The following is a 23,829-nucleotide window of genomic DNA, read 5'->3' on the forward strand; positions in this document are numbered from 1 at the left end:
CCTTATAAATGCATTTCAGTGATGGAATACATTCTTGCCATTGTTGATAATTTATTCCTTGAGCTGTCTTTTATTTAAAGATCTATTTAAAGATCTTTAGGGACACCTTGGTGGCTCAGTCAGGTAAGCATCTGCCTTCAGCTCAGGTCATGATCCCAAGGTCCTGGGATCGAGCCCCATATCAAGCCCTGCATTGGGCTCCCTGCTCAGCGGGAAGCCTGGGTCTCCCTCTCCCATTCCCCCTGCTTATGTTCTCTCTCTTGTTGTCTCTCTCTGTCAAATAAATGAAATCTTTTAAAAAAAAATCTATTTAAAGATTTTTTTTTTTTAAAGATTTTATTTATTTATTTGTCAGAGAGAGAGAGAGAGGGAGAGAGAGCGAGCACAGGCAGACAGAATGGCAGGCAGAGGCAGAGGGAGAAGCAGGCTCCCTGACGAGCAAGGAGCCTGACGTGGGACTCGATCCCAGGACGCTGGGATCATGACCTGAGCCGAAGGCAGCTGCTTAACCAACTGAGCCACCCAGGTGCCCTATTTAAAGATTTTTTAAAAAACTTAAAGATCTACTTACAAAACTGAAATTTATTTTCATCTGCTTTATTTTAAGTAGCTAACACATGCAATGAAATTTAAATTCATTTTTACTCTATAGTTTTTAGGTACCTTCTATTTGTAAAATATTCCTGAAAAGTAGTGTGCTTTCAGGAATATATTGCCTTTATATTGATACATTTAGGATATAATTTCTAAATTTTAGAATTTTTTTTATAGGTTACAGAAGTATATATTCTTATAGATTTTGGATTCTCAAAGTCTCTAGCTTATGTGACAAGAAAAATGCTTAATCTCCATAGCAGCCTTAATATTAAGTTTGATGTTTATAGAATTTTAAAATAATTTTTGTAAAAAACTTACATTTATAATTAATGAAATTAATTAATTTCATTAATTCATTAATTAATGAAATTCCATTTTTTCTTAGATATCTTGTGGTCAGTCCTCCAGATCCATTCATCCCCCTAACCAGCCCACTCACACTTGTATCTTCTGTTTTGTGATCCATGAGTCTGATTGATAACGGACTGCATCAAACATATCTTTTGTAATCTGTCCTCCTGCTGGTTCAACCACTGGGAATTAGTGGCAAGAGACCATGGAAGATAATGGAAAAGAGTGAGGGTGGGGTTTTATACCCTTGACTACTTTCCTTTCTACTTGGCCACTGCATTCCCCTCTTCCCCACAGAATGACAGCCATTGGCACCCAACATGCAGCCAATAATCTAGCAAATGTCTTTTTATTTTTCCTCTCAAAAAAGATAATCGGAAGTAAGTTTTTCATCAGAAATTGGGTGTTACATAAGCTTAAAAAATATAGAATTAGATATGCACAGCTGTGTTTCCTTACAACATAAGAGTATGTACATTTATTATACCCAAGCAGCATCTGAAGGCCCAAATAAACTAATAACTCAGATTTCCCTGGTACTCTTCATTGTACCTGCTTCTTTAGATTCCCTGTCCTTCCCTTAGTCTACATTCATGGGTCCATGGGCACTTCCCAATGACTGATTACCTAAAGGAAGAGAAAAAAAAAATCGCAGACTGGTTTAAGTACTGGTTTATGTATTTGAATGGTATGTTGACACAATCTGAGGAGCTGCTGTTTTACAATCTCAATATAGGAAGGGTGAAGACAGATTACCTTGAAGGAGTAAAGTCCTGGGATGCAAATGGGAAGTAGCAAAAAGGATAGCATAATAGGAGTTGGGAAGAACATGAATGTTGAGACTGGTGAAAGGGAGTTTAGGAGAGTGTTCTGGGGATTGATCTTTCAGAGAGGATGGAGTGTGAAGACAGTTGTGTCCCATAGAAATGCTCACAAGGTTCTTCTACTATGGAAGAAGACCTTAGCAATAACACAATGTTAAATCTTCTAATTTTGGTTTGCATTTAGTCATGTGAAATAATGTTACTTACTACAATAATGATTTGTAACAAATCACCTTGGAACTCAGTGGCTTACAACAATAAGCATTTTTTAATATAAGCTATCCTATTTGTAACAATTTTCAATTTATTTTTTTGTGTTTTGATATATAATTGTAGCAACAGAAAGTAGTAATTATTTTCCTTTTCCTTTCTGACATTTATAACTCATATCGCATCATTTTACCTCTAGATAATTTTAGAAGGCCTCCACTCTTGCAGTTTTTCTCATTTTGTAGTTCATAGAATAGTTATACATAACCCAGTATATAGATTGGTTGTAATAGGCAGGATTCATACTAGAACACTTTTTAGCTTATAAAACATATATTTTAATCCCTTTGATAATAAATGATGAAAGCAATATATTTTATAATGCACTACTAAGATAACTTATATTAAATTTAGTAAGCTTCATGGATAAGTAATTTCTGAATCCAAGATATTTCATATGTCTCTATTATCAAATAAAGGTATATTTCTGGAGTTCTTGTTTTAAATAAGATTTTCTTTTGTTATTATTGTATGTCTAGAACATGAAGCCTGTTTGGGAGATATTGTAGAATTACAATGGCATCTTGAAGATAAAGCTTATCAACTGAAACATTTTGAGGAGCAAAAGGCAAAATTAGAAGAAGTTAATGCAAAGCTTCAAGCAGACATAGACTACATGAATAAATTTGGTCCTCTAATTAACTCAAAACAGAACCAAGAACTTGAAGCTCTGAAAGAATTTCAAACAAAGAAATTTGAGGTAAATGAATAAATGAATGGATACGCATTTTATAGATTGTTACTTAGTTGTACAAAATATTTCAGCTGTAAGAAGTTAATATCTTTAAATGTTTCATTTTCACTGAAAATTAACCTACTATTAATTTCCTAAAGGAACTATTAAACTACACATAATACAATCAATTGATATTCATTTAAACTGTGTCATCTTCTGTTTTATACTTAGGAGTATTAATAGTCAACCTACTAATAGAATTTTGGAGATTTAGAACAACATGATAATTTTTGAAGTTTTAAATCAAACTGGGAGAGAATGCAAGCAGAATATATCAGTCAATTTTATTGTTGATGATAATAAACTATAAAATCTTTTCAATGATTAATTAACATTTAACTCTCCTATTGTGGAATTGTGTTATAGAAAAATAAATTACTTATACCTGCCACCAAATGAGCATATTTAATTCATATTTATTTTTTATTATTTTAAAGTAAATAGAGTTGTTAAGTGTGTCCTATATTCTCAGCGATTCCATTTTCCTTCCTCACTCTCCAAAAATAACCTTATCAGGAAAATCTGTTTCGAGGTGAATTTTGTATATTTATATACACATATTTAAGCACAATGCATGGTTTCTTTTTTGTTTTTCAAATAGTATCAACCATGTAAAAGTTTCTGCAAGTTGTTTTTTTTAATCTGACATTGTTTTAGAGGTCAAACTACTGTTCATTCATTTTACTTGCTGTTTTGGATTTGACACCAAAAATAAAGCTAACAAAAGCAAAAATAAACAAGTGGGGATACATCTGTCTAAAAATCTTCTGCATGACAAGAGGAAACATTAACAAAATGAAAGATAGTTTACTGAATGGGAGAAAATATTTGCAAATCATATATCTGATAAGGGGTTAATATCTGAAATAAAGAACTTCATACAACTCAACCTCAAAATAAAACAATATGACTTAAAATTGGGCTGAAGATCTGAATAGGTATTTTTCCAAAGATGAAATACAGATAACCAACAAGTACATGAAAAGGTTGTCAATATCACTAATCATCAGGGAATGCAAATCGAAACCACAGTGAGAGCATCTCATACTTGTCAGAATGGCTATTATCAAAAAGACAAGAAGTAAAAAGTGTTGGCAAAAATGTTAGAGAAAAAGGAACCCTTGTATGCTGGATATGTGAATTGGCACAACCACTGTGGAAAGCAGAATGGAGGTTTCTCAGAAAATTAAAATGGAACTGTTGTATGACTCAGCAGTTCCACTTCTGGATATTTATTAGAAGAAAAAACACAAACTGAAAAGATGTGTGCACCCCCATGTTCATTGCTGCGTTATTTACCATAGCCAAGATATTGAAACAACCTAAGTGTCCATCAATGGATGAATGGATAAAGAAGATGTGGTATGGGTGTGTGTGTGTATGTGTGTGTGTATATACACACATATATGTGTGTGTATATATTAGTGATATGTATTATATATATACACACACACACACACACACATAATGGAATATTACTCAAAAAAAAGAGTGAAATCTTGCCACTTACAACAGGGATGGACCTTGAGGACATTATGTTAAGTGAAGTAAGTTAGACAGAGGAACACAAACACCATGTGATCTCACTTATATGTGGAATCAAAAGAAAAAAACAAATAAAAAAAATTTCATGGATAGAACAGATTGGTGGTTGCCTGATAGAGGGTTTAGAAAATGACTGGAAAGGGAGTCAAAAAGTACAATCTTCTATTTATAAAATACATAAGTCATGAGGATTTAATGTACAGCATGTTGACTATTGTTAGTACTATTGTATTATATATTTGAAAGTTGCTAAGACAGTACATCTTAAAAGTTCTCATCACAAGAAAAAAATTCTAGCTATGTATGGCAATGGATGTTAACTAGACTCACTGTGATAATTTGGTGATAATTTCACAATATATAGAAATATTGAATCATTATGTTTTATGCCTGAAATTATTATATATTAATTGTTCCTCAATAAAAAAATGAAAACCTTTTATGTGCCAAAGGACACTATCAATATCTGATAAAAAGTTAATATTCAAAATATGTACAGAATTTACATAATACCAAAAAATAAGTAATACAATTAAAAGATGGGCAGAGGACCTGAAAATACATTTTTCCAAAGAAGAAAAGATATGTGAAAAGATGGTTAACATCTCAATCATCAAAACCAATCAAAACCACAATGAGATATCACCTTACACCTTTCGGAATAGCTAGAACCAACAAGACAAAAAGTAGCAAGTGTTGGCAAGGATATGGAAAAAAAAAGAACCCTCATGCACTGTTGTGGGAATGTAAGTTGATGCAGCCACGGTGGAAAACAGTATGGAGGTTCCTCAAAAAATTAAAAATAGAAATGCCATATGATCCAGTAATTCCACTATTGGGGTTTTACCCAAATAAAACAAAACCACTAATTTGAAAAGATATATGTACCCCTTTTTTTATTGCAGCATTTTTACAAAAGCCAAGATATGGAAACAACATCAGTGTCCATCTACAGGTGAATGGATAAAGAAGATGTGATATATATATATATACATATATATATATATATGTATATATATATATATATAATAGAATATTACTCTGCTATAAAATATGACAAAATCTTGCCATTGTGCGAACATGGATGGACCTCTAGAGGATATAATGCTAAGTGAAATAAATCAATCAGAGACAAATACTATATGATTTCACTTATGTGTAGAATCTGAAAAACAAAAATTAGAGATAGACCTATAAATACAGAGAACAAAATGATGTTTGCCAGGGGAGGAAGTGGATGGATAGGCAAATGGATGAAGAGGAATGGGAGGTACAAGCTTCTAGTTATGGAATAAATGAGCCACTGGGATAAAAGGTGTAGCATAACAAGGGCACCTGGATGGCCCAGTCAGTTAAGTGTCCGACTCTTGATTTTGGCTCAGGTGGTGATCTCAGGTTTGTGAGATTGAGCCCTGTGTCAAGCTCCACACTAAGTGCAGAGTCTGCTTGAGATTCTCTCTTCCTCGCCCTCTGCCCATCCCATGCTTTCTCTCTCTCTCTCTCTCTCTCTCTCTCTCAGATAAATAACTTTTTTTTAAAAGGTACAGATTAGGCAATATAGTCAATGATACTGTATTAGTGTTATATGGTGACAGATGGTAGCTACACTTCGGGTGAGCACAGTGTAATGTATGGGATTTGTTGAATCACTGTCTTGTACTTCTGAAACTAATTTTTGTGTCAACTGTGTGTCAATGAGAAAAAGTAAAAAAGATACTATCAGAAAACTGTGTGTCAATGAAAAAAAGTAAAAAAGATACTATCAGAAAAGTACCTATAGAATGAGAGAAAATATTGCAAATTATACATTTCAGAAGGGTAGGGTACCTAGAATATAAAGAACTTTTTAAATTCAACAACCCAAGACAAACAGCCAAGTTAAAAATGGGCAAAGGACTTGAATAGATATATCTCCAAACACATACAAATAGGCAACAAACTTTTTTTTTTTTTGGTTTGTGAAAAGACAATTTTATTTATTATCAAAGGTGGCCATTGTCTGATGTGTTTATTTATAAGACTTTCAAGAAGAGCATTAATATCAAATATTATACTAATGCAAACTAGAACCTGGTTTTCTGTCTGTTAAAATAAATACATAATTTTGAACTATTGATTTGCCCTTAAAAGAAGCTATTAAAGATACACGTTTCCCTGTGTCATCTGCCGAGATTACAGAGATTCTTTGTCCTACTAAAATAACTCTCTATGCTTTATATTTATTTTATTATATCCTTGATTATTTAAGTAAACAGAAGTTCCTCACTTAGGAAAGACTGTGGTTCTTTAAAAATCATATTACTTTAAAAAATATTTTATTGTCACTTTGGTTAAACTAGCAATGAAGTATTACTGCACAGCAACCCATGATCCTATAGTAATCAAGTGTTCACATCTCCCAACAACTTTTGATATTTAGGCAACAAACATTTAACAAGATAGATGCTCAACATCATTAGTCATTAGGGAAATGCAAACCAAAACTATAGCGAGATACCATTTACAGCGATTAGGATGGGAATAAATATAAAACAGAAAATAACAAGTTTTAGTGTCTATGTGAAGAAATTGGAACTCTGGCACCTTGCTGGTGAGAATGTAAAATGGTTGCAGATGCTGTGGAAAAGATGCTTGCTTTTCCTCAAAGAGTTCAACACAGAATACCATATGCTCTAGGAATTATACTCTGAGATATATACTCCAAAGAACTGAAAACTGATAACCAAGAAACAAAAGCAAATGTACATAAATGTTCATGGCAGCAGTGTTTGTATTAACCCAAGGTGGAAACAGCCCGATGTCCATCACCTGATTAATTACTAAATAAAATGTGATATATCTATACCATAGGAAGAAATTTTAAAAAATGGAATACTGTTATATGTCACAACATAAATCAACTTTGAAACATTATGCTAAAAAAGAAGCTAAAAACAAAAGATCACATCTTGGGGCACCTGGGTGGCTCAGTGGGTTAAGCCTCTGCCTTTGGCTCAGGTCATGATCTCAGGGTCCTGGGATTGAGCCCTGATTTGGGCTCTTTGCTCAGCAGGAAGCCTGCTTCCCTCTCTCCTTCTCTCTGCTGCTCTGCCTACTTGTGATCTCTCTCTTGTCAAATAAATAAATCTTTAAAAAAATCACATTCTGTATAGTTTCATTTATATGAAATATCCAGAACAGATAAATCTATAAAACAAAACAGATTAGTGATTGCTAGGGGCCAGAGGAAGTATAGTGTAGTGTTTTATTTATAGTCCTTTATCATATAACTTTATTTTATTTTATTTTTATTTTATTCTGCTGTCTTGACTCAGTTTTGAGGTCCTGGCTAGAGATATGCTAAAAAAACTAACTGCTTAAAGGACTGAACGCCTCTAGTCAGCATGCTTGAGCCCTAGTGTATATCTTGCAAATTTAAGATAATTGCAAATCAAGCTCCAAAGTTCTATGTTGCCTCCAAATTTTGCAAGCAGCCCAGCCTCATAACACCACAGAGCCACAAGAGTATTATCCACATCAATTGGAATATCAATGGCGGAAGTATATAACAGTGCCACACAAACCAAACTCAAGAGCTTGCCTTGGGGATGAATTTGACTCATATGATGTAACCTGGTTCCCAACATGGAGACCATCACCCCAGCAATGCCCACAGGTTACCTCTTCTAAAGGCACTGAGAAGTTGGACATGGTCTATTTGATATTAGGAATTCTCTTACATTCTCTTTGCTTAGCTCATCATTCTGGTGTGTTTCTTGCTCTCTACTAAAATGTATACATCTACACTCCTATGCCTGAAGGATAATCTTGTAGAGGTTACTACTACCTGTGCTATTCAAAAAATTAATGAACATTATTGCTTTTTTCAGGAGGCAATTGCTTTATTTCAGTCTACCAATTGACCCACTGGGGAGAGGACTGTTCACTCCCTACTGCCTTGCACTTCCTTCCCTCGGGCTTTCCAGCAGGACGTCCAGACTACAACCACCTCTTCTCTAGGTTGACAGAGAATGGAGAAATGGAGAGGGAAGGGAGAATGTTTATGATATTTGACAATTAATAAAAACAATAAAAATGGAATATTTTGGACCCTTTCATTAAGATAATAATGATTATTCCTGATAGGATTACAATTGATTTCACTTATTTTTTTCATCCGTGTTTTCTGGTTTTTCTACAGTAAAGTATTATTTCAGCAATAAAAACAATAAGTAACGATTCTTTTGTAGGTTAAAAAATGAATATTTTGTTTTGCTCATATCACCTGGAATATTCAACTTTTTTCTTCAATACCTTTTATGCATCCCTCGTATTGATGCTTTTCAGGCTAATGGAAACCTAAAAATTTAATAGAATAATATGCTAATAGAATAATATGGGAAGAAAATTGATGTAAAGGACTTTTTCTTTAGATCAGAACTACCTAAATTTAAATCCTATCTCTGATTTTTCTCTTGCCTGATTGTTTTAATTACCCATAAAGTTCATGTATTAACAAAAATAGTTTTCATTTCTAGGCAATGGAATTATACAAACAAACTCATGAAGAACTTGAAGAAGCTATAGAAAATGTTGAAAATGCCAAATTGAATGTTAAACAAATTAGACAAAACATGGAGCAAGACATTCATAATGATGAAACAACCATAGAAGCCTACAAGTAAGAATTTTTCACTAACGCTGCTTACAGCATTTAGAACAAAAATATTGATTAAAATGTAATTTATATTCCTGTATAAAAATTCAGATAAAGAGAAAGAATCTCAATAACCCATATTTATCTTATGACCAAGTTTATATATAAATTAAGATATATGTCTTTTTCATATGTAATATACATATGTATAGATTCCTAAAGTACTATTTTTCTATAATTTTATTTATAAGTTTTTTTAAATTTTAATTCCAGTATTGTTAAGATTCAGTATTATATTATTTCCAGGTGTACAGTATAGTGATTTAGCAGTTCTGTACATTACGTAGTGCTCATCATGATAAATGTACTCTTTAATCCCCACCCTCTATTTCACCCATCTCTCCCCCACCCAATATTCCCTCTGGTAACCATTAGTTCTCTATAGTTACCAGTCTCTTTCTTGGTTTGTCTCTCTATTTGCTCCCCCCCTCCCACTTTGCTCACTTGTTTTGTTTCTTAAATTCCACATATGAGTGAAATCAAGTGTTAATTGTCTTTGAATGACTTATTTTGCTTAGCATGATATTCTGAACTCTAGCCATGTTGTTGCAAATGGCAAAATTTCATTCCCTTTGTGGCTGAATAATATTCTATTCTATATGTACACCATATCTTCTTTATCCATTGATAAATCAATGGACAATTGGGCTGCTTCCATAATTTGGCTACTATGTATAATGTAGCAATAAACATAGGGGTGCATGTATCCCCTTGAATTAGTGTTTTTATATTTTGGGGGTAAATAACCCAGTAGTATAATTACTGGGTCATAGAATAGTTCTACTTAACTTTCTGAGGAACCTCTATACTATTTTCCACGGTGGCTCCACCAGTTTGCATTCCCACCAAGAGTGCAGGGAGGTTTCTTTTTCTCCATATTCTTGCCAACACCTGTTGTTTCTTGTGTTTTTGATTTTAGTCATTCTGACAGGTATGAGGTGATATCCCATTGTAGTTTTGATTTTCATTTCCTTGATGATGAGTGATGTTGAGCATCTTTTCATGTCTGTTGGTCATCTGGATGTCTTCTTTGGAGAAATGTCTATTGGTGTCTTCTGCCCATTTTTTAATTGGATTATTTGTTTTTTGGGTGTTGAGTTCTGTCAGTTCTTCATATATTTTGCATATTAACCCTTTGTCAGATATGTCATTTGCAAACATCTTCTCCCATTCAACAGATTGCCTTTTAGTTTTTTTTTTTATTATTATTTCCTTCACTGTGCAGAAGCTTTTTGTTTTGATGTAGTCTGAATAGTTTATTTTGTTTTTATTTCCCTTACCTCAGGAGACCTATCTAGACGAATGTTGCTATGGCCAGTGTCAGAGAAATTACTACTTGGGCTCTCTTCTAGGACTTTTATGGTTTCAGGTCTTACATTTAGGTCTTTGATCCATTTTGAATTTATTATTGTGTATGGTGTAAGAAAGTCATCCAGTTTCATTCTTTTTCATGTAGCTGTCCAGTTTTTCTACCACCATTTATTGAAGAGACTTTTTTGTCCCCATTGTATATTCCTTCCTCCTTTGTCAAAGAATAATTGACCATATAATTGCAGATTTATTTCTGGGTTTTCCACTTTGTTTCATTGATTTATATGTCTGTTTTTATGCAGTACTGTACTGTTTTGATTGCTACAGCTTTGTAGTATAGCTTGAAGTCCAGAATTGTGATGTCTCCGACTTTGCTTTTCCTTTTCAAGATTGCTTTAGCTTTTTGGAGTCTTTTTTGTTCCCTATAAATTTTAGAATTGCTTGTTCTAGTTCTGTGAAAAATGTTGTTGGTATCTTAATAAGGATTTCATTTAACATGTAGATTGCTTTGGGTAGTATAGACATTTTAACAATATCTGGTTTTCCTATCCATGAGCATGGAATGTCTGTCCATTTCTTTGTGTCATTTTCAGTTTCGTCAGTGTCTTATAATTTTCAGAGTATAGATCTTTCACTTCTTTGGTAAGTTTATTCTTAGTTACCTTATTATTTTTGGTACAGTTATAGATGGGATAATTTTCTTTTTTTTTTTTTTTTTTTATTTATTTATTTGACAGAGAGAAATCACAAGTAAGCAGAGAGGCAGGCAGAGAGAGAGGAGGAAGCAGGCTCCCCGCTGAGCAGAAAGCCCGATGCGGGGCTCGAACCCAGGACCTGGGATCATGACCTGAGCCGAAGGCAGCGGCTTAACCCACTGAGCCACCCAGGCGCCCCAAGATGGGATAATTTTCTTAATTTATCCTTTTTCTGCTTCATTATTAGTGTATAGAAATGTGTGTTAACTAACTAGAGTTTAAATAAAACCTTGAAACAAGAAAAAAAAAGAAATGCAACAGATTTTTCCACATTGATTTTGTATACTGTGACTTTACTGAATTCATTTATCAGAACTAGTAAGTGTTTTGGTGGAGTCTTCAGGCTTTTCTATATATTGTATCATGTTATCTGCAAATAGTGAAAGTTTTCTTCTTCCTTAAAAATTTGAATGCCTTTTATTTCTTTTTGTTGTCTGATTATTATGGCTTGGACTTCCAGTACTATGTTGAATGAAAGTGGTAAGAGTGGACATCCTTGTCTTGTTCCTGACCATATGTGAAAAGTTGTTCTTCCCTAATGAGTATGATGTCACTGTGGGTTTTTCTTTTAAAACCTTTATTGTGGGGCACCTGGGTGGCTCAGTGGGTTAAGCCTCTGCCTTCGGTTTAGGTCAGGATCTCAGGGTCCTGGGATTGAGCCCCCCATTGGGCTCTCTGCTCAGTGGGGAGCCTGCTTCCCCCTTCTCTCTGCCTGCCTCTCTGCCTACTTGTGATCTCTCTCTCTCTGTCAAATAAAATCTTTAAAAAAAAAAAAAACCTTTATTGTGTTAAGGTATGTTCCCTCTAAACCTCCTTTGTTGAGGGTTTTTATCATGCATAATGTTGTACTTTGTCAAATGCTTTTTCTGCTTCTATTGAAAGGATTTTTGTACTTTCTCTTTGTATACCCTTATACTTTTTATACATTTATAATGTGATGCATCATGTTGATTGATTTTTTAATACTGGACCACCCTTGCATCCTGAGAATAAATTCCACTTGATCGTGGTAAATGGCGCTTTTTTTACTGTATTATTGGATTTGGTTTGCTAGTATTTTATTGAGAACTTTTGCATGTACATTTATCAGTGATATTGGCCTGTAATTCTGTTTGGTTTTTTTGGGGGAGGGGGTGGATTTGACTAATTTTTATGGATACACTTTTTTGGATTTATTTGTTTATTTATTTATTTATTTATTGTGCCTTTATTTGTCATTGGTATTAGGGTAATGCTGACCTCACAGGATGAATTTGGAAGTTTTTCTTCCTCTTCTATTATTTTTTTCAGTAGTTTAAGAAGATTAGATATTAACTGTTCTTTAAGTGTTTGGGAGAATTCACCTCTGAAACTGTCTGGCCCTGGACTTTTGTTTGTTGGGAGTTTTTTAATTACTGATCTAATTTCATTTCTGTTAATCAGTCTGTTCAAATTTTTTATTTCTTCCTGATTCAGTTATGGTAGGTTATATATTTCTAGGAACTTATCCATTTCTTCTAGGTTGTCCAATTTGTTGGCATACAATTTTTCATAATATTCTCATTCAGTTGTTTGTATTCCTGTGGTGTTTGTTGTTATTTCACCTCTTTAACCTATAATTTTGTTTGAGTCCCCTCTCTTTTTTCTGCCTTTTGTTTGTTTGTTTGTTTTTGTTTTTGTTTTTATGATGAGTCTGCCTGGAGGTTTATCAATTTTGTTGATCTTTTTTAAAAAAACAGCTCCTGGTTTCATTGATCTCTTCTACTGTTTTATTTGTTTCTCTATTATTTATTTCTGCCTTAGTCTTTCTTCTTTCCTTCTTTCTCCTGGTTTAAGTTTTGTTTGATATTCTTTTTCAAGCTCCTTTAGGTGTAAGTTTAGGTGGTTTGTTTGTTTGTTTGTTTGTTTCTAGCTTTTTGAGATAGGCCTGTAATGCTATAAACTTCCCTCTTCAAACCATTTTTGCTGCATCCCAAAGTTTTGGATCCTTTCATTTTTATTTCCATTTGTTTCCATGTAATTATTCATTTCTTTTTTGATTTCTTGGTTGACCCATTCATTGTTAAGTAGTATGTTATTCAACCTCCATATATTTGTGGTCTTTCCAGATTTTTTCTTGTGGTTGATTTCTAGTTTCATAGCATTGTGGTCAGAAAAGATGTATAGTATCACTTAAATGTTTTTTTAATTTGTTGAGACTTATTTTATAGCCTAATACATCATCAATTTTGGAAAATATTTGTGTGCACTTGACTTGAAAAGAACGTGTATTTTGCTATTTTAGGATAGAATGTTAAGTCCATCAATCCAGTATGTCATTCAAAGCCAGTGTTTCCTTGTTGATTTTCTGTTTGGATGATCTGTCCACAGATGTAAGTGGAGTATTGAAGTTCCCTACTATTATTGTATTACTATCGATTAATTCCTTTAAGTTTTTTATTAATTTCTTTATGTATTTGTGTACTCCCATGTTGAGTATATAAATATTTACATTTGTTATATCTTCTTGGATCGTCCCCTTTATTATTTTATAATGCATTTCTTTGTCTCTTATTACAGTCTTTGTTTAAAAGTCTATTTTGTCTGTTATAAGTATTGCTACCCCAACTCACTTTTGACATCCATTTGCATGATAAATGTTTCTCTCTCCCCTCACTTTTAATCTGCATGTGTCTTTAGCTCCAAAATGAGTCTCTGGTAGACAGCATATAGATGGATCTTATTTTTTATCTCTCTGTCACTCTGGTTTTTTTCTTGAGTATTTAGTCCATTTATATTCAAAGTAATTATTGATAGTTATGGATGTATTGCCATTTTGTTATTTATTTTGTGGTTGTTTTTGTAGTTTTTCTCTGATTTTTTTCTTCTCTTGCTCTCTTTCATAGTTTATACTGTTTTTTTGGGGGGGGGATTCCATTGGGTTTTTATATAACATTTTCTCCACATAGCAATGTAGATTAAGTTGATGGTTGCTTAAGTTGGAACTCATTCTTTACTCCTCTCTCCCCCAAGTTTTAGGTATATGGTGTCATATTTTATGTCTTTTTATTTTGTAAATCCCTTGATTGATTTTTATGGATACACTTATTTTTACTGCTTTTGTGTTTTCTATTTTTCATACTTTCACTTATGGTCTTTCCTTTCCACTCAGAAAGTCCTCCTTAATATTTCTTGTAGGACTGGTTTCAGTGGTCATGACTCCTTTAGTTTTCCTTGGTCTGAGAAACTCTTTGTCTCTCCTACTATTTTGAATAATAGGCTCTCTGGATAGAGTATTCCTGGCTACAGATATTTCCCTCTCACCACTTTGAATATATCATTTTACTCCTTCTGGCCTGCAAAGTTTGTTGCTGAAACATTTGTTGTTAGCCTCACAGGGTTTCCCTTGTATATAACTCTCTTCTTTTCTCTTCCGACTTTTAAAATTCTTTCTTTATCACTACCTTTTGCCTTTTTAATTACTATATGTCTTGGTGTGAACCTCCTTGGGTTGATTTTGTTGGGGTGATCTCTGTGCCTTCTGGATCTGGATATCTGTTTCCTTCCACAAAATAGGAAAGTTTTCAGGTATTCATTTTGTTAAAATAAATTTTTTGCCCCTTTTATCTCTCTCCTTCTTCTGGGATCTCTATAATGCAAGTGTTAGTATGTTTGATGGAATTTCTGAGTTCCCTAAGTCTATTCTTAATTTGTATAATTCTTTTTTCTCTCACTTTCTGAGCTTGATTGTTTTCCATTACTCTTCCAAGTCATTAATTTGTTCCTCTCCTTCCTCTGCCTACTATTTATCCTTTTAAGTGTATTTTTGCACTTAAAAAATATCCTCTGATTGTTTCTTTTTATCTCTTTGTTAAGGGGCCTCCCTGATGTTCTCCACTCTTTTCTCAAGCCCAGTGGTATCTTTATAATCATTACCTTAAATTTCTACTAGCCATATTACTTACATGGTTTTACTTAGGTCTCTTGCTGTGGTTTAGTCCTATTCTTTCATTTGGGACATATTCCTCTGTCTCCTCATTTTGTCTAATTCTCCATATCTGTTTCTATATTAGGAAAGTAAGCTATGTTTCCTGCTCTTGCAGGTAATGGCCCTATGAGGACCAGGTCCTGCAGTGTTCCCCAGTACCTGGCACTTCAGGAGTGTCTCTTATGTGTGTTGCCTATGCCCTGCTGTTGTGTTCTGGCCGCTCTTTCCTTCAGTCCAGTCATTTGCAGAAGCTCTCTTTGCTTTTTGTGGGCAATATTTGGTCCCAGCTAGTTGAGGTGCGTTTTAACAAGGTGCACACTGGTCTGCTTGCAAAATGAGACCTTCCAGCCTTGCTGTTAGAATTCAGGCACTGCAAAATTCATGGGTAGATGATGTGGTTTTGGCAGGGTTTGCACCAGTATTCTGTGGGAGGGATGCCACAGTGCAGCGACATGGCAAGCATGACTAGAAAGGATAGTTCTGCTGTAGTTAGAGGGGTTAGGGCTTGGTACAGGTAAGTAGGGAGCATTGTTGCTGTACTGATTCCTGTAGGTAGCCATGTGTTTATGCTGGGGGCAAGGGAGAGAAATGACACCTGCCAGCTTTTTTATTTCTGGAGAGGTTTCCCTGCTATCCCTGCTCCTCTGATACATGCTGTGAGATGAGTAAATAATTCTCCTTCCTGTGCGCCCCAGACATTTTCAAACTGCTGCTTCTATGCTGTATCCTTGGTGGCTGTTTATCCTGCTGTCTCTTGAAGGGCAGGGACTGGGCTTCCTATTGCCCAATAGGCTCTCCCATAGCAGAGGCTGCTGAGTTTTAAAATTCCAGGCTTAGGGGCGCCTGAGTGGTTCAGTAGGTTAACCATCTGCCTTGGGCTCAGGTCATGATCCCAGGGTTCTGGGATGGAACCCTGTATCAGGCTTTCTGCTCAGCAGTTAGTCTGCTCAGCTGTGACTCCACTTCTCCCTCTGCCTCTGCACTCCCTCTTCCACTCTCTCTCTTTCTCTATCAAGTAAATAATAAATAAAAATCTTTAAAAAGTAATACATGTGTGTACATATATATATATACATATGTATGCATATATATGTATATGAAAATCTACTATTAGGATAGAAAAACTATAAAATCATATGCACTTAATATAATCTAGAAATATGTAAAGAAACTGCTGAGAGCATTATAAGAATAAATTGACTAGCATCAGGTTTTTAAATATTTCTGTCAGAAAAACGATAGATCAAGCAGACCAAATTAAGTAAAACACTCCTTATTATCACACTCCTGGTTGTTAGCAGGTTGATTTTCAAGGGTCGTTGGCCTAGATTGTGTCCTTGTCATGCGGGCTTCTCTATAGAGCACCTCAAAACATGGCAGCTGAATTCGTCAGAGCAAATAAGCAATAGAGCAAGAAAGTGCCAGCAAGACAAAAGTCACAACTCTTACTACCTAATCATAAAGATGACATTCCATCACTTTTACTTTACTCCATTTATTAGAAGAAACTCTCTGGATCTGGCCCACATGCAAGGGAAAGTGATTTTAGGAGAGAATATCAAAAGGCAGATATCACTGAAAGTCTTGTCGGAAGCTGCTTACCAACCACAGAGCTCTTTGGTAATTTGCACTTTTCATAGTTGGAGGTTTGGGGGGTAATACCTATGGCTTTCACAGTAGACCCAGAATACAACAGAATTATATGGATAATATGCCAGAAGAAAGTCTTCAGAAGGTTTGAAAATGTAGAAAATAGAAGATGATCAAGAGGCATGGAAAATAAAATAAGAAAAACTAATATATGTTTGAGTCCTAGAAGTATTAGAAAATGGTACCAAGGTATTGTTTGAAAAGTTTATATATTAATCTTTTATATATTTATTTATTTATTATTTATATAAATTTTAGATTTATATTATTTATGTTTATTTTTATATTATTATTTTTATATTAAATTTATTTATATAAATATTCGTGTATTATTATATATTAATCTTTTATATTAATCTATAAAAGATTATATATATTATATAAAAGAAAATGCCCAGGAATAATGATAATTATAATGCATAGATCAATAATACTGGAAGACTAACAAATCCCAACAGAATAAATAAAAATTGATCCACATTCAAAGTATCTTAATAAAATAAAATTAACAGACTTTCAAAATCAAGAGATGTTCTTAAAAGGAAAGCATAGAATAGTTTCATAGTAATCAGTCAAAAGGTCAGTATATTTCTTAACAACAAAAATGAAAATTAGATTATAGATATATTTAACATATTAAAGATCAATTAAAAATCAAGAAATCTATGAAAATAGAAAATATCCTCCAGGGGAGGCCTGGGTGGCTCAGTTGGTTAAGCTTCTGCCTTTAGCTCAGGTCATGATCCCAGTGCCCTGGAATCAAGTCTTGTTGGGCTCCCAGTTCAATGGGGAGTCTGCTTCTCCCTCTCCTGGAGGCAAAAAGTATTCCAAGAATCAATTTACAATGATGCTAAGTTTAATCAACTCCCAGAGAGGTATAACAACTTTAAAATAAGAACCTGAGAGAACTTCAAAACATAAAGCAAAACCCAATGGCATTTAAAAAAAAAAAAGACAAAAAACAAAAAACAAAAAGATGTAGGGGGACACATTGTGATAGCAGGTAATTTTACCACACTTTTCTCAATAATAAAAAAAGTAGTAAAAATCAGTAGTGATAAGGAACAAGGTTTCTCAAACATCACCTTGGAAACTTTTAAAAATGCAGACTCTCATTAGTAGGACTGAATTGTGCCTGAGATTCTGCATTTTGTAGGAGCCCCTAGGTAAAGCTGATGGTACATAGACTGCACTTGAAATAGCAAGGAAATACAAAGATTAACCTTTATGATTAGTAAACTTGACCTAATGAAACAGTAACCAATAGTACATTCAATAAGTAGACTGCACTTGAAATAGCAAGGAAATATAAAGATTAAGTTTTATGATTAGTAAACTTGACCTATTGAAACAGTAATCAGCAGTACATTCAGTAAAGTACATAAGGAATATTTACCAAAAAAACAAAAAAATATATAAAAAACACCCCAAGTCACTGAGCCAAAAGTGAAGACTCAATAATTTTCAGTGGGTTGAAACTGTATATTCCCTGGCTAAACCACAAATTCAGCTAGAAAGTAGTAATAAAAAGACAAGTATAAAATAATAAGTTCATCATGAAAAATTATTAAATGTATTTTTTAATAACCCATGGATCAAAGAAGAAACCAAAATATAAATTAGAAAATACATGTAACTGAGTGACATATAACAAATCCGATGAGCTACAAGAGTGATTGACTTAGGGGCGCCTGAGTGGCTCAGTGGGTTAGGCCTCTGCCTTCAGCTCGGGTCACAGTCCCGGGGTCCTGGGATCGAGCCCCGCGTCGGGCTCTCTGCTCAGCAGGGAGCCTGCTTCCTCCTCTCTCTCTGCCTGCCTCTCTGCCTACTTGTGGTCTCTGTCAAATAAATAAATAAAATCTTTAACAAAAAAAAAAAAGAGTGATTGACTTATTAAATAATAGACAATATTTAAAATATGCATTGTATGTGAGGAAATAAAAACATTAATGGGTATTACCTAGATAATAGAACTATGTATAAATTTTGTGTTCTTCATTTTGCTTATATTTACTTGATTCCAGCTCCGCAATGAATATGATCATTAATCAATTTGAACAAATAAAAATTTTATTTTGATATACTAGACCATAAAGAATTAACAGTGAACAAGAAGAATTAGAAGAATATCATAAAACACAAATACATCAAGAATGTAATAAAAAAATACTCAATTACTAAAATGCAAAATGAAGTCTATATATATTTTTAAATACTCCCATTTTATTGGAAATCAAACAAATGCAAGTTGAAATACTTGGATGCTATTTATAATAATACATGGCCACATAATTTGTTTTTAATAATACCCCATGCTGGAGATTTTTTAAAAAAATAGTCACTTTTGCACATACATAGATATCAGTTATATATACTTGTTATATACATCTATAGGCAATTTGACAATATATATGAATAACTTTAAAATGAGACAGAGAGGCTGGGAAGATGGCAGGGTAGGAGGATGCTAAGCTTGTCTCCTCCCATGGGTACAACTAGATAACATTCACAGTAATGTAAATAACCCAGAAAATGACTTGAAGACTGGCAGAACAAACTCACAACTAAAGGTAGAAAAAAAAGCACATCATGGAAGGTAGGAAGGGCAGAGACAGGAGTTTGGAACCAAACAGACCATGGCCATCCAAGGCAGGGAGGGAGCCAGTTGTGTGGAGAAGGACAAGAAACAGACTATCATATGGGGAGCTGGCAAGGAGTAGGTGGATCCCCATAACATTTGGCTTTGAAATCAACAGGAGCTGAATCTTGTGAGTTCTTAAAACCAGGGATTTAAGCCTGGAATTTTATTTTAATTTTACTTTTAATTTATTTTTTAAAAAATTTTGGATAAAGAAGATGTGGTATATATACACAATGGAATACTATGCAGCCATCAAAAGAAATGAAATCTTGCCATTTGCGACAACGTGGATGGAACTAGAGGGTATCATGCTTAGCGAAATAAGTCAATCGGAGAAAGACAACTATCATATGATCTCCCTGATATGAGGGAGAGGAGATGCAACATGGCGGGTCGAGGGGGTAGGAGAAGAGTAAATGAAACAAGATGGGATTGGGAGGGAGACAAACCATAAGTGACTCTTAATCTCACAAAACAAACTGAGGGTTGATGGGGGGAGGGGGTTGGGAGAGGGGGTGGGGTTATGGATATTGGGGAGGGTATGTGCTATGGTGAGTGTTGTGAAGTGTGTAAACCTGGCGATTCGCAGACCTGTACCCCTGGGGATAAAAATATATGTTTATAAAGCTGTAAAAAAAAAAAAAAAAAAAAAAAAAAAGGATGAATCCCCAAGTTTTGTAGCAACATGGACGGGACTGGAAGAGATTATGCTGAGTGAAATAAGTCAAGCAGAGAGAGTCAATTATCATATGGTTTCACTTATTTGTGGAGCATAACAAATAGCATGGAGGACAAGGGGAGATGGAGAGGAGAAGGGAGTTGAGGGAAATTGGAAGGGGAGGTGAACCATGAGAGACTATGGACTCTGAAAAACGATCTGAGAATTTTGAAGGGGTGGGGGGTGGGAGGTTGGGGGCACCAGGTGGTGGGTATTGTAGAGGGCACGGATTGCATGGAGCACTGGGTGTGGTGCAAAAATAATGAATACTGTTATGCTGAAAAAAATAAAAAAATTAAAAAAAAATAAATTAAAAAAAAATTTTTTTTAAAGATTTTATTTATTTATTTGAGAGAGCCAGAGCCAGATAGCAGGAGCAGGGTGAGAGGGCAAGAACAGGAAGAAGAGCAGAGGGAGAAATAGACTTCCTGCTGAGCAGGGAGTCAGATGTGGGGATCTGTCCCAGGACTCCAGGATCAAGTATATTTAATAAAATTCTACTGTAAGCATTAGAGGAGTTGTAAATGATCTGTTAAGTAAAATTTTAGAGATATGTTTATTGTTCTTCATGATTTTTTAATTTGTTGAGAATACACATACAGAAACATGATTATGTATGCTATCAAGTGTATACATTGATGACTTTTTTTTAAAGATTTTATTTATTTATTTGACAGAGATCTCGAGTAGGCAGAGAGGCAGGCAGAGAGAGAGGAGGAAGCAGGCTCCCTGCTGAGCAGAGAGCCCGATGTGGGGCTCCACCCCAGAACCCTGGGACCATGACCTGAGCCGAAGACAGTCTCTAACCCACTGAGCCACCCAGGCACCCCACATTGATAATTTTTAAAATATGTATTCATTCATGTAACCATGCCCCTGATTTAGGTATAGAAGCTTTTCAGCATACTGGAGATTTCTCTTGTTTTCTTTCCCAGTCTGTACCACTGCCCTCTTCTATCCCAAAGAGGTCATCTTCATTCTGACTTCTATCACCAGACTTAGTTTTTTGCCTGTTCTTGAAATCCATATGAATGGAAACATGCATATAACATATGCTCTTTAGTATCTTGAAGCCTTACATTGTAACTCTTAACAGATAGAATGATTCTTCCCATTTTAGTCTTCTAAATTTATTCTGATTTAGCAGATAGGAGACTGATAAAATCTGAACAATTGGTGTCTAGGGGCACTAGTAGCAAAATCTACCCTGAAAAATCCTTAAAAAGCTGAGGAATTGGTGGCATCAAGTTTAGGAAATGGAGTAAGGAGACAACTAAAATAATACTTAGTTCCTAAATTCGATGACATTGGGCAGTTGTTCAGTTCTTATTCAGTCAAAGTCTGTAGTTCATTATCTGGACTGGGGGAAATAGATACTATTGAGAAAAGTGCTATGGTGAGCGCTGTGAATTGTGTAAGACTGATGATTCACAGATCTGTACCCCTGAAGCAAATAATACATTATATGTTAAAAAAAATTTTTAAAGGAAAAAAAGGAAAAAAAAAGAAATATAATCAAACATATATTTTGAATGCTGAGGGTCCCCATCTCTCGTTATCTACTTGCTTCTAGAATTCTGCTAGGGAGACCTGTACTCTCCAGACGTGGAAGGGTAAAGAAGAATCTTTTGCTTATTTTTAATTGTTTTAATTTTCATTTCCTTAATGAAGTTGTATCTTTCAGTTTCGTTTGACTCTACTCCTAAAATCAGGGTTAGTGCATGAGAACCTGGGCTACTTCCAGGTGGAGTTATCTGTATTTCTTACTGATATTTTGTAGAAATGATAACTTTGTCATTTTCTCACCATACTTTTCGTGTATATAAACTGTAACACCAGTATCAAAAGGGACTTCTATTTTTGGAATGTGTTTCCTACCTACTGGATAGGATATAGGATTATGTGGGTCACAGTTTAGCTCTGGCTTTCTTTGTGGAGATCACATAAGATCAAAATACTTGGCAATTTATTTTTTAGTAAACCTATTGTTTTCCTAAGCTGCAGTTTCCTCCATTTTACCTCTAAGACTAAGAAAGAAGAAACAGTAAACTAGGGCTTTAATAATATGCAGTCTTTTCACTTCTACAACCTCTCTTCTTTTTTTCTCTTCCTTTTGTTTTGCCTTCCCATCCCTGTCCTGCCCACCCTCTGAATCAAAGGTGCTTAGCTCTATCACCTGAAATTAAATCAAAAGGTGATTTATTTTAAATAATTTAGGAATCACTTTTGCCTCATTTTTTCCCATTGGAAACATAAATACATCTGGTGAATTTTTTCTCACCATTTACTTCTTGATCCTAAATAGTATTTTTAAAAAGTTGCTTTGGGATAGGACAAATTTTAGGAAAAGATAAATTCCATTGATTTGCATTGTTATGTCAGAAACTAATTTACATAAAATTTTAAACATGATTTTCCTTTCATTGTGAATAAAACCAACCATGTTTTTCCTCTTAGGAGAGAGATAGAGAAACTTGACAATCTATATCATCACTACTCTACAGCGGTACAAAATGTCAATGCTAGTATTGAGGAGAACAAAGAAGCAGTGACTGAAGCACTGAAGGAAACAAAGTCATCAACAAAGGAACTATCTGATTTATCAAAAATGGTGGGTTTTCCAATTTAAAAATAAAAAAATACTGATTTTAGTTTTAAGCCATAGTTGTTAAAACTTACTGTCAGTAATGAAATAGCATTTAGATAATTATCTGTCTATGTTGGTCTTCTCTTACTACATAACAAATTACCAGAATTTAAGCAGCTTGAAACAACACCCATTTATTATCTCAAGGTTTCTCTGGGTCATATCTTAGCTGGTTCCTGTGCTCTGGGTCTTCTAAAACTGAAATCAAACTATTAGCAACCCTACATTTCTTTCTGGAGACTCTAGGATTAATCTGTTGTCAAGCTCATTTCAGTTTTGGCAGGACTCAGTTTCAGTGCTTTTAGATCTGAAGTCATTGTTTCACTTGTGGCCGTCAGCCTGGGATCATTCTTAGCTTTCAGAGGCTGCTTGCATCCCACGCTGGTGGTTCCCTTCGTCTTTAAATCAGAAAGAGGGGGTTGAGTCCTCTCCGGCATAGTTTCACTCTGACCTGCTCTTATGACTCATTTTTCCTGCCTTCCTGTTCTCCCACATCTTATTCACTATATTTACTATTCATAGTAAATAGTAAAAGGAATAATAAGATGGTAAAAATAAATATAGTACAAAGCAATAATATACATTCTATACCATTTGGCATTCATTGGAATCAAAACTACATGTTTTTATTGCCACTTTCTATTATATTTCTATCTATATACTCTTTAACTGTGTCTCATTAAATTTTTTTAAAAATTAATCCACAATTAAGAGTGAGGCTAAGCATGTTTTAGTGGCTTTTTGGAGGTCATTTATATTTCCTTTTTTTGTGAAAAAGCTGCTCATGATTTTTCCCCATCTGTTGCATGATTATATTTTGACTTAATTTGTAAGAACTTGTATATTATTGATACTAAATATTTTAAAGTTACATTTATTAAAAATATTTTTGTCCAGTCATCTTTCATTTCTTTATGGTAACTTCTGATGAAGAAAAACTTCAGTTTTAATGTAGAAAAGTTATAAATACTTTCCTTCGACTTTTGTGCTTTTCTGAATTTAAGAATTATTTTTTCTACGTTGAAGTAAAAAAATATTCTCTGATATTTTATTCTAAATGTTTTGAAATTTGGCTTTCCATATTTACATGATGCTTCTAGATGAAATTATGTTTAAAATATTCAAAACTGATATTTTTCTCC

At 34.2% G+C, this 23,829-nt stretch overlaps 1 protein-coding gene across 7 annotated transcripts in view; it reads left to right on the top strand.

Moving 5' to 3' along the window:
* Positions 1–23,829, top strand: part of CCDC178 (coiled-coil domain containing 178) — a 445,791-nt gene that overhangs the window by 78,741 nt on the left and 343,221 nt on the right. For all 7 annotated transcript variants that reach the window (XM_047698296.1, XM_047698297.1, XM_047698295.1 and 4 more), the window contains 3 exons: positions 2,522–2,742; positions 8,841–8,983; positions 22,498–22,651. In XM_047698296.1, the coding sequence (XP_047554252.1) occupies positions 2,522–2,742; positions 8,841–8,983; positions 22,498–22,651 (518 nt within the window). The remainder of the gene's footprint in view (positions 1–2,521; positions 2,743–8,840; positions 8,984–22,497; positions 22,652–23,829) is intronic.

This window comes from Lutra lutra, chromosome 12 (assembly GCF_902655055.1).
Source record: "Lutra lutra chromosome 12, mLutLut1.2, whole genome shotgun sequence".
Classification (NCBI taxonomy): domain Eukaryota; kingdom Metazoa; phylum Chordata; class Mammalia; order Carnivora; family Mustelidae; genus Lutra; species Lutra lutra.